The 17,071-nt window shown below is 42.0% G+C and overlaps 1 protein-coding gene across 1 annotated transcript in view; it reads right to left on the bottom strand.

Moving 5' to 3' along the window:
- GALNT18 (polypeptide N-acetylgalactosaminyltransferase 18) overlaps window positions 1-16,267 on the bottom strand; it is a 206,235-nt gene extending 189,968 nt beyond the window's left edge. The window contains exons 1-2 of the mRNA XM_082283335.1: window positions 16,036-16,267; window positions 15,627-15,892 (exon numbers count right to left, since the gene is read on the bottom strand). Of these exons, the coding sequence (XP_082139461.1) occupies window positions 15,627-15,861 (235 nt within the window). The 5' untranslated portion in view covers window positions 15,862-15,892; window positions 16,036-16,267. The remainder of the gene's footprint in view (window positions 1-15,626; window positions 15,893-16,035) is intronic.
- Between the last annotated feature and the right edge of the window lie 804 nt (window positions 16,268-17,071).

Raw genomic sequence — 17,071 nt, 5'->3', positions numbered from 1 at the left:
GTCCAAATGGAAATCTGCAAACTAAGAACTGCAAATCCACATAGGTGTTATAATTCCCCTCCAGACTGGCTCAGGGGCCTGTATTTGTACCTTAATACAGAGTGAAGACAGTGCTCACTACACTGAGAATATCTTATGTCTTGTAAAGCTGACTTTTATTTAAGAATTATTAGAAAACACAGATGTCAGGCAATAATATACTAAAATTCTTAACTGCAGCTTGGCCATCAGCAGGTCTTACTGACACTCATGCCTTCTGCTGCTCAGTGGCAAAAAACATTACTGATAATTTGTTTTCAAGTTCAGGTTCCTGCAGAAGGGCAGGTGATTGTGTAAAAATCAACTGGCTAACTGAAGTGGTGAAGTCAGTGCTCTAAAGAATGCAAAAATGCCACCCTCAGCTGTAAAATGCTTATTTCTTATAGGAGGATACCACACATGCTGAGTAAACAGGAAATATCTTCATATAGTGACAGAAATTATCCTCCATGAACTCAAACAGTGAAACTTTATCTGTCCCATTGGGATGGTGTATATTTTGACATTTCCAAGCTCATCATAATTAAGCCCAAAACCTGTCAAAAGCACACCCCTTTCCACTGACTAAGGCTCCCAAGCTCTGCAAGTGTGCACCTGCAACCTAGTAATTTTCCATCGAGTTTTCACTTATTTTTACACTCTCTGATGCTTGCAAATGGAACAGCTGGCTCCTGAAACTAAGACTGGAGTGGTGAAGACCCAGCTCAATGTTTCACTGGCCCATTCCCAGAGATGCTGGATTCCAACAGCTGCTGTACTTCCTGGTCACAACCTTTGAAAGCCCATGTGATCCCATCAAGCTGAGCAAAATGGGCAGGCAGCTCAGATGATCTTCTGCACAATATCTGGAAATAGCAAAGTACACTTTCTGTCTCATTTACTAATACTGCTGCTAATTTTGCTGTGTCCCAGTTTCTCATCCATCTGCAATCAGAATTCAGTTTAGCTGATGGAAAAGGAAACACGCCACAGCTCACACCAGGATGTTACAGTCATGTTAGCAGAATGAATATTCCCATTTCTGCTCAGGAATTCCTTCCAAAAGCTTAGAAAGGACCTAGGACATGATTAAATAAACCAGATCACTGAGCACAAGAGCAGATAATGCCAGTTTTCCTTTGGACTTAGTTCTAGGGTTAATGCAAGTGCTTTTGAAATTTTGCAATATTCAGGAAATTACTAGGAGCAGGTGAGTGTTCTTCCCCATGCACACTGTCTGACAATAAATATTAATAAATGCAGCTTTTCAACTAGCACAAGAGAGTACCTACAGTGTCTCCCTCTATTACCTGGAGGAGACTTCTATAGATATAGTTATTGCCAACATTTTTAACCTCTGATTACGTCAATTTGACTGTTAGATTCCAAAGTTATTAGAAAGGTAGATGGATTGCTTTCTTAATAATTCAGATTCAGAAGTAAAAAAATAGAAAGCTTATTAGACAACCCAGTAGGTATCTGATTCCTCCTTTTAATGCCAACATTACTGGTAATAATTTTAAGCAATTACATAATAACCGAAATGTATTGTGTGAATTCCTCAGAATTTCTATTACCTGGTATTTTACCTCCAGTTCCCTGTGGGAAAATTCTGAGGTATGCCTCAAGCAATTTAATTTTTTTTTTCTTGGAAAGGTAACACACATTAAAGGAGATTAAGCAGTGGAGGCTCCAAAATAACTTACAGAAAAAAAAAATTCAAAACATATCTAAGAGACCTATAGAAACGGGACTTACAAGTTTTTAGAAAACATTTTACTGAAATTCTGCTCCTCTTGCAGCCACGTGTTTTGTCATCATTTCTAATGTGAAGGTTTTTACTCACACTGTCTAATGATCATACTGGACTTTTTGGGTCAGGTAAGAGGCAGTAGCTAAAACAGGTCATAATCCAAAAAACCCCAAACCTATAATCAGGAGCCAGTTTAAAACATATGTATCAACAAACAAAGTCATTCAAGAAGTTGAAAACACTGAACAACTGGAAACAACTCACATTCAGACCTTGGAGCCTTTGTTACAAGTCTATATGGGGCTCCAAGACTGAGGCATTCAAAGAATGGCATTCTTCAGGAAGTAGAAAGGAGGCATATTGGACAACTGGCTGCTTCCACATTTCTGGAAAACAAGTTATAACATGAACACAAGGAGACTAACCTTACCTTCCATGCTTTTTTTAGTGAAGTGGATCAAGTTGCTAGAGAAAAATGAATTCTCATTCCCCCTTATGCTATTTTGTATTCTAAGTATTCACTGAAATCTGGCTGCTTACAGAGTTTAGCACAAACCTTTTCAGCAGATACTTAATTTTCAAAAATCTCTTTCAAAGAGATAGACAGCATGGGATGGGAAACTCCTGCATATTTGTAACAGACATCCCATAGCCTAACTTATCTTTTCCTAACTACTTTTATCTACAAGTTTCCAAAGTCCACCAACTGAAAAATCCTAACTTATTACAACACAGGTGGCACAAGGTTTAAATAGTAAGGTTAGTAAAGGAGGGGGGAAAAAACCCACTCCTAGAAAACAGAAGACATTAATTAAGTTAATTAACAGGGGGAGAAGAGGGGAAAGGGAGAAAGGTCATCATGCTCTTCACTGGCCCTTGAGCACATCCTGCCACATGGCACTGCTGCAGTGGTTTAAACTATTTAAATTTTCAACCAAATCCTAATTGCTTGACTGCAACCTCCTTTGTATCTCTAGTCAACACATTTTAGTTCACATTTTGGGTTTGGAGCTGCAAAGGCAAGTTAAAACAAAAACACTGCTAGACATGAGATGACTTGAAAACACACATCCTGCTCAGTGGTGGGCAAAGTAATGTGGCCAAAACACCATGTTCAGGTCTCAAATATCAATCACAGTAGTCACCTGTAGGAAAATTATGTTTGTCCACTTAAGGGGGGTGCAAGACTTCCTCTTAAGATACTAGAACTGAAAGATGTGAAATGCAAATGTGTAAATTCCTTCAGCCAGGGCCATCTACTCCCAGTGTTACTCCTGCTGTCTGAGGTGACTTCATAAAATTGCATTTTTATTTTTGTTATTTAAAAGACAGCTACTCATTCCAATGAAACAAACAGGACTTCTTAAGTGTATTTTAATATCGGTGAAAAGGGTATCTTGTGTTGAATTGGTCCTTCTAGGTAAATTGCTGGAATAAATCCTGCTTGTTGGATGATAATTGAATGAGCATGGGGAATTTTGACAGTTCCAGGTGTCAAGAAGTTGGGAGAAAATAACATCTGTTCTCATCAAACAGCAGAAAGGCAAACTCAAAATCACTCTTAATAAATGTGTACCATAAACAGTGAACAGAGAGTAAAAGAAATACATTAAAAATATTTTTGAAAGAAAAATTACCCTTTTCTCTTAGCTGAATGTAGCAAAGCTAAACTGCTACATCCTACATTGTGGTTTTCTCATTTTTTTTCCTGTCACACCTTGCACTGTCACAAGTTGTCACTGTGGCTAAACCACTCCCATTCCCTGCATCCCGTTCATTGTGACAACAGCCAGACAATGCCATGGCACACACCAGCACAAAGAACAGTCTGGCTGCCTGGGGGCTAGCTCAGCACGAGTTTTAAAAATAGACAGGCAGCATTGCTTAATATTTGCCATTGCCTGTAATTCTATACAGTTATTTTATGTCACTCCTATAATAATTACATAATCTTTTACACTTGTGAATACTTTGAATCTTCTTTCCCTTTCTCATCTTCATGCTTCAGACCCAGTGGCGTACATGGTGATTAGAAAGAAGTAACTCCACAGGTGTGAGGCAAGGAAAAGCTCCCCCACATGATCCTGACCTGGCCTGTGGGTAATCCAGGGCAGAATTCTGGGGCAGCAGAGGGGACAGAGAAAGTGAGTCCCTGTGTTTTATACTGCTCTGCACAGATCACTCTGCTCCCTCCCAAGCCCCACAGCTCCTCAGATGTATGAGCTACTGCAGCATGGCCACAACAGCAATTTCTGTGAGTCCAATGGAGACAGGATTTTAGAGCAAAAACTTTGAGTAGAATCACACTCACTGAGAACTCAATCCAGGGGCTCTCTGTTACATTCTTTCTGTGGGAAGAATGCAGTCCAAAAAAGTCATTTAATATCTGTCAGTATCTCAAGGTTTTTAATGCAAGGAAAAATCTTGTGACAGAACAGCCACTGCCAGGACTTCCTTGTTCTCACTTTCAAATAAAACCCGTGTATCTTGTTTTTCAGTAACAGAAAGGGTATAAATGCACAGTGCCTTCAGAGATTACTTTATTACTTAAAAGTCTGTCTTAACTGGACAGTTAGAATGATAATCCAGTTGCTGGAGAAGCAAATATACAGAATTATCTTCCACTGAATCTGTGCCTACACAGAGAGCATTGAGTAACTCTTTTTCTCTGTTCCTTCTTTTCCTAAGACAGATAAACAAATTTTTTAAGTTACATGGCATTCTTACCTGGCAAAACCAGCCACAAAAGCCAGGTTAAATGCACAAGCTTTTTCTCTCAACCTGCAAAGAAATATTCCCTGTGGTTGACCCAACACTTCAAACATACCGAGAGTTCTTATTCCTGTGAGCATGTTCTCAGCTTCAGGACAGCCACTCACAGCCCAAAAGCTGCTCACACAAAGCTCTTTGTAAGAAACCATAATCAGAAAGACATTGGTGAGTAAAACTAAGCAGAATCAAAAAAATATCACTCTCCATGATCACCCCAGTGTTATATTTACCACCTCATTGTTTTAGCAAAACCTGGGGCTTGGGGATTTCTCTATAACCTACACTTACCCATAGAGTTAGTGACTGCAGTCAGGGTATTTCCCTGCTGACAGCCACACACAGCATACCTTGGGCTGAGTGGCTGATTATCCATCAATCCCTGGAAAAGAGATACAGGTGGTGAACACGCAGCCACATGGGACGGTGTTTGCAATGACACTTTTACACCACATCTCCTGGTACCTCTCTGCTTTTTTGCCATGGTCAACATCTCTCTCCCCATAGTGTGAAGACGATACCGGTATTTCATCAGGTATTGCAACCTTTTGCCAGACTAAAACAGAAGCTTTTGTTTTCCTCTTCATCTCAGAACACAAACAGAAACAGTCTGAAATATATTTAGACTAAAATTTTTTTTCAAATGTTAATTTTCGGGAATGTTACCAATCCACTTTTAGTAGATGGTTTGCTATTTAATGTCTCTAGGCAGGGAGAAAAGCTTTAATCAATAGAATCAAAAGAAATGCTGAGAGATTACATGCAATTTCACAAAATCAAAGGCATTTCCTACATATTGTCAAGCAGACAAAAACATATTGACATGTTATGCAACGAGCTAAGGAATGTTTCCCACGTTACAACACTGAATTTCCTTTTACGTGTTTTCAAATCTCCAGGTTTCCTCATAACAAGGAATTTTACTCTGTCATAAATTTAGAAATTCTCCAAGAGCAGCTTAATTAAGAAAAAAAGAATCCAGGGCTGAGTGATTAAAATCCTATCCTCTAGAGCTGGCAGTTGCCACATAAAAAGCTTTTACCTCTGCTTACTTCTAACAAGAAATCAATAGTGTGGCTCCCCATTCACTCTGGGGCCCAGTATTCCACCTGCATCTGCAATCATCCAGGAAAAGAGACAAAATGGGCAGGGATCAGCCTCGCCACCAGCTATTTCTCAGTTACTGCAGACAGCACTGACAACAGTCTGAAAACCTGATTCCAACACACCTCAGGCAATACTTCCATCTTTGCGCTTCCAGGCTCCAGGAGCCTGCTCCTGCTGCCACCACACTGAGATATTTTGCAAACACACTCCCATGTGCTCTAACCAAGCTCTTGCTTTGGTGCTTGCATTACCATTTACAGACTCTTACATGTAAGCCCCTGTCAACCAACGGTGAAGCCCCTTCCTACCTTCCAGACAAGACATATGGATCCGTAGCTTAACCATATTTTTATAGAGAGATTTCATATAGAAAATATTTTAGATATATTTAATATTTCTGTATTCATCTGCATGCAAAATTTTATCTCAGTACTTAAATGAGAGTAGTAGAATCAGCACTGTGAAGGTGCTTTAAACAAATTTTATGTCTTTTTATGTAAGAAAGACATGAGCTGTGCTGAAAACTCATGGGTGTCGATGGAATTGCACTTTTAGGAAGTATAACAATAAATCAATGGGATTTAACTATTTCTATACCAAAAGCATTCCTGTTACAATGGCAGCAAGTGGGAATGATGTATCCAAACATGAGTCCGCTGTTGCCATTTTGTTACAGCTTTTTCTGCTCTTGCTGCTTTTAGTGCCTAAATTCACCAGTCTTCTTGCCATTCTGTACAGCTTTACACATCCCTTTGGAACTTGTGTTTGGGTTTTTTTTATTGTTGGTTAGTTTGGTTTATGTCTAACAGTTTTAAATTAAGTTTAAACTTGAACAGCTTTACAGGCACATGAAAACATTAGCTAAACAGAAGCTTGAAATACCTCATTTAGTTACATCTAAGTTTAATGATGTCATAATCCTTTATGGCTGACATCAAGTCGTAAAGCCACAGAGTTCTAACTCTAAAAAACCAGGATCAAAACAACAACAACACACAATTATAATACTGGAGACCAAGAGCATCACAGTTTTGGTTCCAGGCCCAGTATTTTGCTTATGATAGTCTGGCTGTATGCAAAAATATTTCTTACTTCATTAAAGGCGCTACACATGTTTTAAAAGATCCATATAAACTAAATCAAATAGATTGAAGTCTTCAGTTTTTGAATGCTAGATTTGGGGTTAATTAACAAGCAAATATTTGTAGCAATCTACCAGATGTGAAACTGGTTTTGATGCGACAGGAAAATAAAAGGCTTTCAGAAGAGAATCAAAAATGGTGCATCGCCTCTTTCCACTCCATGGAAACTCACTAGCACCAGTTTCACTAACACCAGTGGAGACTCCATAGTTTCCACTCAATAACTGCAATTTCATGTCAACTAAAAAAAGATAAAACATTCAGGTATTCTTGTGCAGACTGTAGCTTTTGCTGTACTTTTCTCCTCCTTGACCCTCCTTGTCCTCCAAACTGTTAAATGTGAACACGTTTTCTAATCAGAAATTCCACAGAAATTACAGCATACTACTCCCACACCCTTTGCTTGAACAACTTAAAATATTCCTGTTAGCACAAGTAGAAGAGGGAAAGGCTGACATAATATGATCATTCCATACACAGCTGGCAAAATTATAAATACCTCAGAGAAAGAAAAATACATACAACAATGTTATTTTAAAAATGATTCTGCTCTCAGTTCTGCAAGCCCTTTTTATTCTGTGCACAGAGAAATCCCAAAAGATGTTTTCTCCAACCATAATTTCATTGCAATGATAATCCTGTAATGGATGAGTACAGACTCACTGAGTCTGCAGTGCTTGAAAAGTTTATCTGACAGTTTTACTTTTACCTCCAGCATGCCAAATCTTCTTGCAAAGCCTCTGGCAAGTCATGACTTGACGCAGAAAGAAAAGCTTCAAAGGAATTTGAATCCACCATGAAAGCAGGGACAGGTAATTCTCTGCATTAGTTGGATGATTCATGAAAGAGATCTTTAGCTAGATTCAGATTACATATGAGGAAGTCTAAAAATCTATATTATCTCCCTAAAATGAAGACTAGAATGATCATTTATCTATGAAGAAAAAAAACCCCAGAAATACTTTTTCTTATACTCTTCAGAAAGCTGCTTATAGAAATCCTATATTCTCAGAGATCACCTGTGACAGCTCTAATAAAAGGAAAATTCAAACATTCACATTTAAAATACAGTGCTTGATTTAGGAGATAGGAAATGTCAAAACCAAAACTACAACAGGATTTCCACACCCCTACTGACATTACTAACAGAAGGTCACTGAGCTCCTGAATTTTCAGTATACAAGCAGAGATTTAGGCAATTATGTGGTATTTAGGATGTGCTAATTATAACATGCATGTTGGGAGAGCTCTCTAATCTCATACTTCAGGGTTCATGTCAGCCTCAAATTTGTGTCAGTGGACAACAGATGTGGCTGCTGCACCCCACCACCACTTGGCTGCTGCAGGACTCACACACTCCCTGGGCTCTTCCTGTGAGAGAAGGGACCTTGGGTTTGATTCTTGTGAGCAACTCCAGCAGCCAGTCAAAGCTGCCACTAACAGTCTCTAAAAATGGGGCCATATCAGTTCTCTCTATCCCCCTCCTCTGCCCTGCTCCTGCAGACCTCATCCATGGAAATGAAGGTCTCCGAGTCAGGGACTGCACTACACATTCATATGGCACTGATCACAGGACAGCTGGGATTCCTGCCAGCTGCCACAGCGCTGTTGTCATAGAAATAAGACATTTTAAAAATCTCATGTGTTTAAAACACAATCTAAGTAGCGACTATAGTAAGAATCCCTCACAGACCTGAGAAGACAAATTGACATTTTAAAGGCAGAGCACTTCAAAGTAGCAGCTTGGACCTTCCACCTTCATATTCTAAAACAGAAATTGGAATATTCTTGTTTGTTAATTTTCAAAGCCAAGTAAAGGAGATGCTGGAGAGCTGTAATAATGACCATCACGGTTTCAGCTCCTAAACATCTCTGCCTTTCCCTCAGAAAACGGAGGATGTCAGGTTAAAAACAGCACCTTAGTTACAAAACACCAGTTGAGCAGAGAAAATTTGTGGAGAAAACAGGAACAAAATGTTGTTGCACAGAGAACACATCTGCATTGCACAACTGGAGAATAGATTCAGGTGTAGATAAGAGCAGCATGAAGTCAAAGCATTAAGTTTCACATACCTGAGAATTTCAGTGTCTGTCCAGAGTATTTGTCCACACTAATCCAACAGCTTGTTACTGAGCTGTTTATCAAGTTACTAAAATGAAGGAGCCCTGCAGTTTCTCAAGAGGCTACAGAGAGCACTGGAAGGCCACGGGCAGCACAGAAAGATACCTCCAGAGATGATTAAAGGAAAACAATATAGCAGATGAATGAAGAAGGATTTGCCTCAGAGGAATGAAGTTAGTTTTCACAATATGTAGTTTTCACTTTTGCATTAGACACAAATTAAACTTCATTAGTTTCGTTAATTGTGGACCAGTAAATTGCTTCACTGCCCTGGACTCAGGGACACTCCTAAGACACCACAGTGCCCAGGGTCTGATCTCCGGGCCAAGTGTGGCTGACAACATAATCTTATGGCTACAAGAAACGAGGACAGCCATTAACCAGCTACAGAAGATTCATGTCCCATTGTGTCCCTTTCCACACTCCATACATTAATAAGCTGACGATCGAGTTCCTGGGCTGTTCCAATGACAAGCAAGGATCCCCCATCACCCTCAGGAGGCAGCTAAGCCCTAAGCCCTCTTCACAACTGCCACCGCTGTCTCAAGATCTGAGCCAAATCTGAGCTTTTTTAAATCACCACAGATTTTCTTTACACATCATGTCTCTACCATTCAGAGGGGTAATATCAGCCTATCCCATCTCACCACAGCTTATGTACACTTTCACAGTGTAACACTGATGACAGGACCTTTCTGTTGAACGCAGAATTTCAGTAAACTGCTTCTGTGTATTGTCACAGGCAGGGGAGCAATGTCAGGTGGAGAAAGGCAAAATCTGCCTCACGAGATGCCAGGAGAGAGCGAGAGCCCAGGACCAAGCTGATCCCACACGCTACACACAATTCCCAGCAGCTGTGCATAGGTCTTGCTTTATGTTTCATTTCAGATGTATTTACCTCTATTCTGGTCATACAGATAAAAATCACTCGTTAGTACTAAAGTAGGCATAACAAGCTGGCAGGAAAGACCTCAGCTGGAACTCCTGCACAGCTGCAGGCTACTTGTGCCAGCCTAAGCAACATTGCCCAAAGTGACACCTGAGTGGCACAAATGAAGCACTGAGTGCAGGACCTGAAGCAGAACAGCTCTCTCCATCTCTGCTCAGCCCATACATCATCTGCTCAAACACTGCACTAAAAACCCCCCTCCTTCCACTGAGGCTGTGCCATTGTGCAGAGATAACATATGTCAACAAAAATGAACTTTTTCAGAGAAAAAGGCAAACTTTTCTAGCTTAGCAATGAGAGGAGTTGTGGAGGGCATGGAAGTCGCAGCTCTGCTCCTGATTCATTTTTTTAACCTTCTGTTGAAGACTTTCATGTGAACTACAGAAATTGTCATGATTGAAGGAAACGGAATCCAGGTCAATTCCCTTCCCAACTACAAAGCTATCATTCACTCTCACTCAGTAGCCAAATAAAACTTTTCTTCTTTCTCTCAAAAGAACCAATCTCAAATAAATCTGTCATGCCATTCCCATTGTATACACCTGAAGAAACAGAGCAATCAGGAAAATGGAAAATAAAAAAAACCCCAGAAACCTCATTCTGAAGAAAACAACTTGAATCATGGAAAGGAATCATTCAATATCTAGTAATGAAATCCAGTTACCTTAATAAGGCCAAACTACCACTCCTCAGTTTTGCCCACTGCATCCTAACCCCAGTGACGTAAATCCTCAGTGGAAGAGCCACCAAGAATATAATTAGAAGGGAGCTAAAGATATTAAAAGCACAAAAAGGTTAATTTTAATAATAGTAATAATATACTATCGAGTTGTAGTCAACATAATCAACAACATTAAGTCTTCAGTAGATTGTCCTTGAAATACCTGCACCTCCAGTATTGCTTGAAAATTTACAGCAAATTAAGTCTTCCAGTTGAAATAACTGTATTAAGGTTTCTTTAGTGCACTCATCCCTAAGCATGGCAGAACATGAAAGTTAAATTCCAATTAATCTGCACTGACATGTAGCCATCTAGAATGACTTGAGAAGTCACAGCCTAAAGAGAAAAAATAATGGGATTAATCCCGCCTGTCTTACATCTGCAAGGAGTTGCTTCCATTGCAATTAGCTACATTGGGACAGCAGATCTCTCTGCTTGCACAGAGACAGGGAATACAGAGCCCTCTGCAGTGGAGCAAGAGCTGAGTGTTCCCAGGTCTGCTGCCTGGTGCTCATTTGTTTCTCAGTAGAATAAATATGCTGCAGTGAGTGATAAACATGCCTAATTGCTTTTGAGCTTGAGGGAAATAAGCTGGGGGGATTTAGTCATTAATTATTCCCAAAAGGAAAGTAACTCAGGAGTAAGAGACATGGTGGAGTGGCCATTTGAATCCTATTGAGCTGACTTTACAGAACCCAGCTAGGGTTAGTTAGCCAGGCTGCAAAAGACAGAAGACATTCTTCTTTGTTTGAGATCAAGAAATAAAGGGTAAATAACAAACACAACATTTACTTACTCAAACCTTTCCCAGGCTAAAATGAAGAATGTGGCTTGACCTAACTCCCAAGCTCAAAATACGCAGTTTCTGAAAGCAAATAAATTCACCCTAACACCTGACACAGGTACTGAGTGAATCACACACTGGAGACCTCCCTGTGCCCCAGCTGACCACAGAGGGTGATCAGATATCCAACTGTGGGATAGCTAATATTAGCTCAAGTAAATCCACACAGCAAACCATTCTAAGCAGGAGAATGAAAGATAATGTAAACAACTCTTCTCTCACAAATTCTCCCAAGCAAGTCCACACAGTGTCTGATATTCCACTGATAAGATCAGGATGCAGCAGGTTGCAAGGACGGATGACCAAAATCCCAGTTGGACACAGATGTCTTAGTAACCATCCATCGACCTCAACTAAAAATTCAGCTAGTCCAGAAATGAACTGTGTGCTACAACTTCAATTTAGATCTAGTCTTTGTCTTAACTGTTTAGTAATTCTGTCTAGGTCCAAGGGGTTGAGAGGAAGAATGGGGCAGGGGCAAGAAGCAAGTTCATGACATAGATTTCATAGCCTATAATCTTGTAAGATAATTCTGGAACACAAACATCATCTGATTAAAACTAGGAAGGCTGAAAAATACTAAAATGACATTGCATAATAAGACAGACAGGATGATGTGCAGAGGTGTTTTGAGTGATATGGGTTTAATCACAGCTTAGCTTTTCAAGGAAAATGAAACTATGGGCTATGATGGCCTAAAGTGAGGCTACAGAAACCAATACATTCCTCCCTTTTTGCTAGTTTTTTTCACATTGTCACTGATACAAACTACGTATCAGATTGAGAGCAGCCTGCCCACTCACCTGATCTTCCAACTGCACATATGACTTAGGGCAAGTTTTTGGTGTCAGAGCCAATGCATGATGCATTATTAAGATGAAGGATAAGTCATGATCTGTCTGAAGCACTCTTGAATTGTTTTTAATAAAGTGAGAGTGTTTGGGGGTTTTTGAGCCAGTTTGGTGCTTGGGAACTCAACAGAACACAGTTTTTTCTCTCATTTGACACTCGTTAACCTTAGCCCTCTAAAGCATACTTTCTGGGAATAAAGCTCAGTGCTACTACACAGTCCATGTGCCACACACCTTTGTCAGGCATGGAAGGGCTGCACTTTGCATCAAGCTACCCATCTGGTCTTTTACTCAGTTTCTTTCAAACACATACACACAATTAATCTCAAAAAAGACACCATCCTGTTTGCAAACTCAAAAGGAGGTGGGAACTAAAAGTTTCTCTCAGTGGGCTGCCCGCTAGCATGGAGCATGTGCCTCCGACTGAAGATTTGGGCTGGAGGGGAGGAGAATCTCCTTGGTACTGAATGCTGGGGAGCACTCAGACGTAATTACCATCACAATGCCACAACACACTGCCACAGGAAATCCTGCAGGTCGTTATCATTGCAAAAAGGTAAAGGCATTTCACCAAAACTCTGTTGTGAGCTGTGTCTGGCCACAAGCCAAGAATTCAGGATTCCCAGGCTTCAGACAGCTCAAGTTTCAGCATCGAGCTTTAGCTCCGCAAGATTCTTCTTTCTGTGGCCTGAGATTTCCCTGTCCATACCGTTCTTTCCAAACACAAGGCAGGCAGGCTTTGATTCCCTCTGAACCTCTCTTACCTGGAAATCTCTTTTCAGTCTGACACTTTTCTTGCCATGAAAATGTCTTTTTAAAAATACATACTTTAAAAGGGGTTTTATATGAAGGCACGTCTCATTTCTAGGACACTTGATAAAATATTACAAGATTGCAATTTATATGCTAAAGGAATTCCCAGATGGCATCTAATCAAACAATTCAATGAGAAAGCAAATTAAAATGAAATATTAGCGCAACCCCATGTGTAAAATGCAGCAGCTAAAGCTCTCTGGCATTTGCAGGATAGCCTATGGAATGTAATTCTATTACCCGTGCTAATTTCATGCCTGTTCAGCACTGCAGAACATCTGAGAGATTGAGACCTCTCTCCAACACCAAAAAGAAGTGGTCCAAGGAAAAAGTTTATTAGCAAGCTACAGATAACCCTTATGACCATGTCTAGAACCATTACAGCAGCTGGTTTACTCAATTTCTGGCAAGAACTCTCAAATATGTAATTTCTTAAAGCTGACCTTCAAGTTCAAATCAAACCCAATCAAGCTTGGGATATTTCTTTCAGTAACTCCAGTGAGTTTTGTGCCCTGACCCATAATTCACAGCATCTCATAATTCTAAGCAAAATCTGATTAAAGTAACATCCTATTCTGCAGTATCTGCCACGGGAATTTCTGTGAGAACCCCCATTATAATTATTTGGCAAATAAAAGTACAGAAAATCCACTTTGAGCTAAGGATCTGTGATTTTAATTTTATTTCTTTATCTTTAAGACTAAGTAGTTTCAATAAGGCATGAGAAGCTTGTAAAGCTTTTTTTTTTACACCTAATATTTTAGTACTTATCACCAAATTGTTCACTTAGTTAATTTTGAAAGACCCTCTTCAACTTTAAAACGAGCACTGTTTAAGGAAAAAAACATCTTGTTTGGCTTATGGACAGTCACAAAAAAAAAAAAAAAAAAAAAAAAAAAAAAAAAAAAAAAGCTTTTGCTCTAATCCATGTTATACTCTCTCCTGGTTTAAGTGTACCTTTCCTCTGCTACTCTGAGGACTACTTACCAAAGGCACCAATGTGGTTAGTTTCCTTGAAAAGAAACAAGGCTGTTTGAGTTTCACACCAACAAACCTGAAGGAGTTATGCTCCAGCCTCATAAGGGAAGTCAATTAACTTTGTGTATCTCACTCTTAGCCAGAGCCTTTTGAAAAATCCCTGCCTTCATATATGCTTCCACAGTGCACTCCACTGGCACACAGACAAGAATACATTTCCTTTTAAAAATCCCATTTCAGGAATCAAGAAAAACTTACGGTCTGCATGATAGAACTTAAAACTTAAAGAAGCTGCTATAACCCATTCTCCACGGAAAAACGGGGAAAAATCATTATAAAAAGCAGCATTTTACTCCTTTAAGCAAGATGACTAGACTACCTGAGAAAAGAGTCTATATACAAAATGAATGATGATATGCCATATTTTAAAAGATATTAACACAAGTCAAAGCAAAGTAGCTGGGTTTTAATAGCGCTACAAAGTCATGTATATTGACCAGCAGGGAAGCCCAGCTCATAAGGGATTACCCACCCTGCTCGCTCCACTGGCTTCATATTCCCAGACAACCAGTTGGTCACAGCTGGAAGTGAGCAAGATTTTTTGCACTGGTGATAGGTGTCCTTCACCACATGGTCTCTACTCTTCTTTTTCAGATTTAGGAGAGACTAACTGGGGCTTGAGCATTCAGTGGAGGTTATGCAGAAGCAGAGAAAGATGGTCCCTCTAGATTTTGTACAGGCTCTCACCTACCCTCAAGCCTCCTTACCTTCCAATTCACTTGGCAGGCTGAGAGAGTGACACTATAATGCCATGCAGATGATGAAAATATAAAGGAAGACACTAAAGATCCCTCAGTAAAGCAAAAGTCATGTAAAATCCCAAACTCACAGGAAATAATCTTATTCTCTCCCACTGTTTGCCCACTTCAACCCTTCTCCCAGAGCACCCATTAAAAGGAGATCAAATTAAATGGCATTACACAAAGAGATTGCCCCAGCTATAATCCCAAGAGGCTCCCGGCAATACAGCAGCACTAAGGGAAAAGCTTCATCACCCCAAGGAACACAGAGACTCAGCACGGATTAGCAGAGTCAGGCTTAAAGGGGGAAGAGAACAAGAATTCCACTCGCAGCAGCCCATTTTGAAAAATAACAAATAGAAATTTAAAAAAAAAAGAAAAAAAAAAACAACAACAGCACGACGGGAAGCGGGTCTTGGCGCCGAGCCCTCCCCGCGCACCCCTACGTGAGGAAGGCAGAGGCAGGCAGGGAGCTGAGGTTTGTTCCAGCCCCAGGCCGAGCCCCGCGGTGGGGGCGGCTCCCGCAGGTCCCCCCCGCCTCCGCCGCTCCCCGGTCGGGCTCCGGGAGGGCTCCCCCGGCGATCCCGCACGCCCCGCACAGCGCCGGCTCTTCCGGGCTGGCGATGGCTCAGCCGATCGCCACAGACGCGACAGACACACGCACACACAGCCGACACACAGGAGGGGATGGAGGCTGCACACGGCAAGCGGCGGGCGGAGAGGGGAGAGGAGGGCGAGCAAGCGGGGGTGAGGTGGTACCTTGGATGTGCTGCTTGATGACATTCTCCAAATGGTCCAGCCTTTCTATAATCCTTAAAGTATCCCCTTTGTCTTCTTCTAACTTTTTTTCTGAGATCGGCTCCTGCACTTTCACATAAACACTGGCAATGTAGTTGGTCACCCAGCCCACGTACAACAGGCAGACGATGTTAGTCATTCCACTCAAAATCACGCAAGTGGACACTAAAGTTTTGGTTTTCCTGGTGCACACCATCCTGAGATCCCTCCATATAGCTCCAAAAATCCTGTGATCCAGAAAACAAAAATAATCTGCGATGAAAAGAAATCCTTTTCCCCCCTTTCCCCGAAACGGAGACCACTCCGAAGTCAGTAAATTTCCATGCAAAAAGTTCTCTAATCCACAGAATAAAAAATACTTGTCGCCTACCTAGAAGGAGAGGTGGGGGCGGGGAGGGCTGATAATTAGAATCCTGGCTTTGAGTACATGAAAATAGCTGAAACTTTGCGATGGCAGTGCCGACAGCAGACAGCGAGGCGTGCCAGCCGCCCGGCTGCCCGCTGCCTTCAGGCACCGCCCCCCGCCCCGGGCATCACGGACGCCGGCAGCCCAGCGCCCGAGCGCGGCAAACTTTCTTCCCTCCGACGCCGCTTCCCATCGCAACCGGCCGCGGCTCCAGCCTCAGCCCTCGGGAGCAGCCTGCCGGGGAGCGGGACTCGCCCCCCGCCGACTGGCAGCGCCCGGCTCCAATGGGGAGCGGCGCTGGCGCGGGGGCCGCTCCCAGCGCCGGGCCGGCGGGACCCACCTGCTCCTCGCTCGCACACGGGGCCGCGCTGCCGCCGGGGCGGGGGCCGGGCCGGCGCCTCCCTCCTTCCCGCCCTCCTGCCGTTCCCCGGGCTGCCTGCGAAGGATCCCCAGCCTGGCGAGGCTGCCGTTCGCCGTGCGGCGGGGCTGGCAGAGCAGCGGTGTCGCCGCTCACACCCGGAGGCGTCCATTTGCCTGAGCGGTGAAACGGGGCCGTGCCTTGGGCTCAGCGGAGCTCTGGGCTCCCTGCGGCCACGCACTACTGCGATGCGTTTGGCTTTGAGCCTCTTGGCGTGCCCGCTGCCGCCGAGGCTGGACTGGGAATACCGAATGGTTGCTCGCATCCACAGCAGCGAGCCCCGTGTCCATCCGGTCGTCGCTTCCCCCACCTCCACAGGGACACGCTTTAGCTGAGAACATCCAGAATTAGCTTCAGTATCAGAGGCAGGATCAGTAACTCACAATTTAGTTCAGGATACCCATGCTGCTTTCTTCTCTTCACCTCATATTTTACAGTACTTTTGAAAACACATAAAGGCAAATTCCTCTCAATATGAAATCTCACTGATTTGAGAGAAGGCACATGATGAATCTTTTCCATTGCTATTAAATAGGGACTTTTGTACTATATGAGATCATTTTCTTTTGATAGTCTCGAGAC

This window comes from Coloeus monedula (genome assembly GCF_965178545.1).
Source record: "Coloeus monedula genome assembly, chromosome: 6".
Classification (NCBI taxonomy): Eukaryota; Metazoa; Chordata; class Aves; order Passeriformes; family Corvidae; genus Coloeus; species Coloeus monedula.
This window is presented reverse-complemented; position numbering and strand designations above follow the sequence as displayed.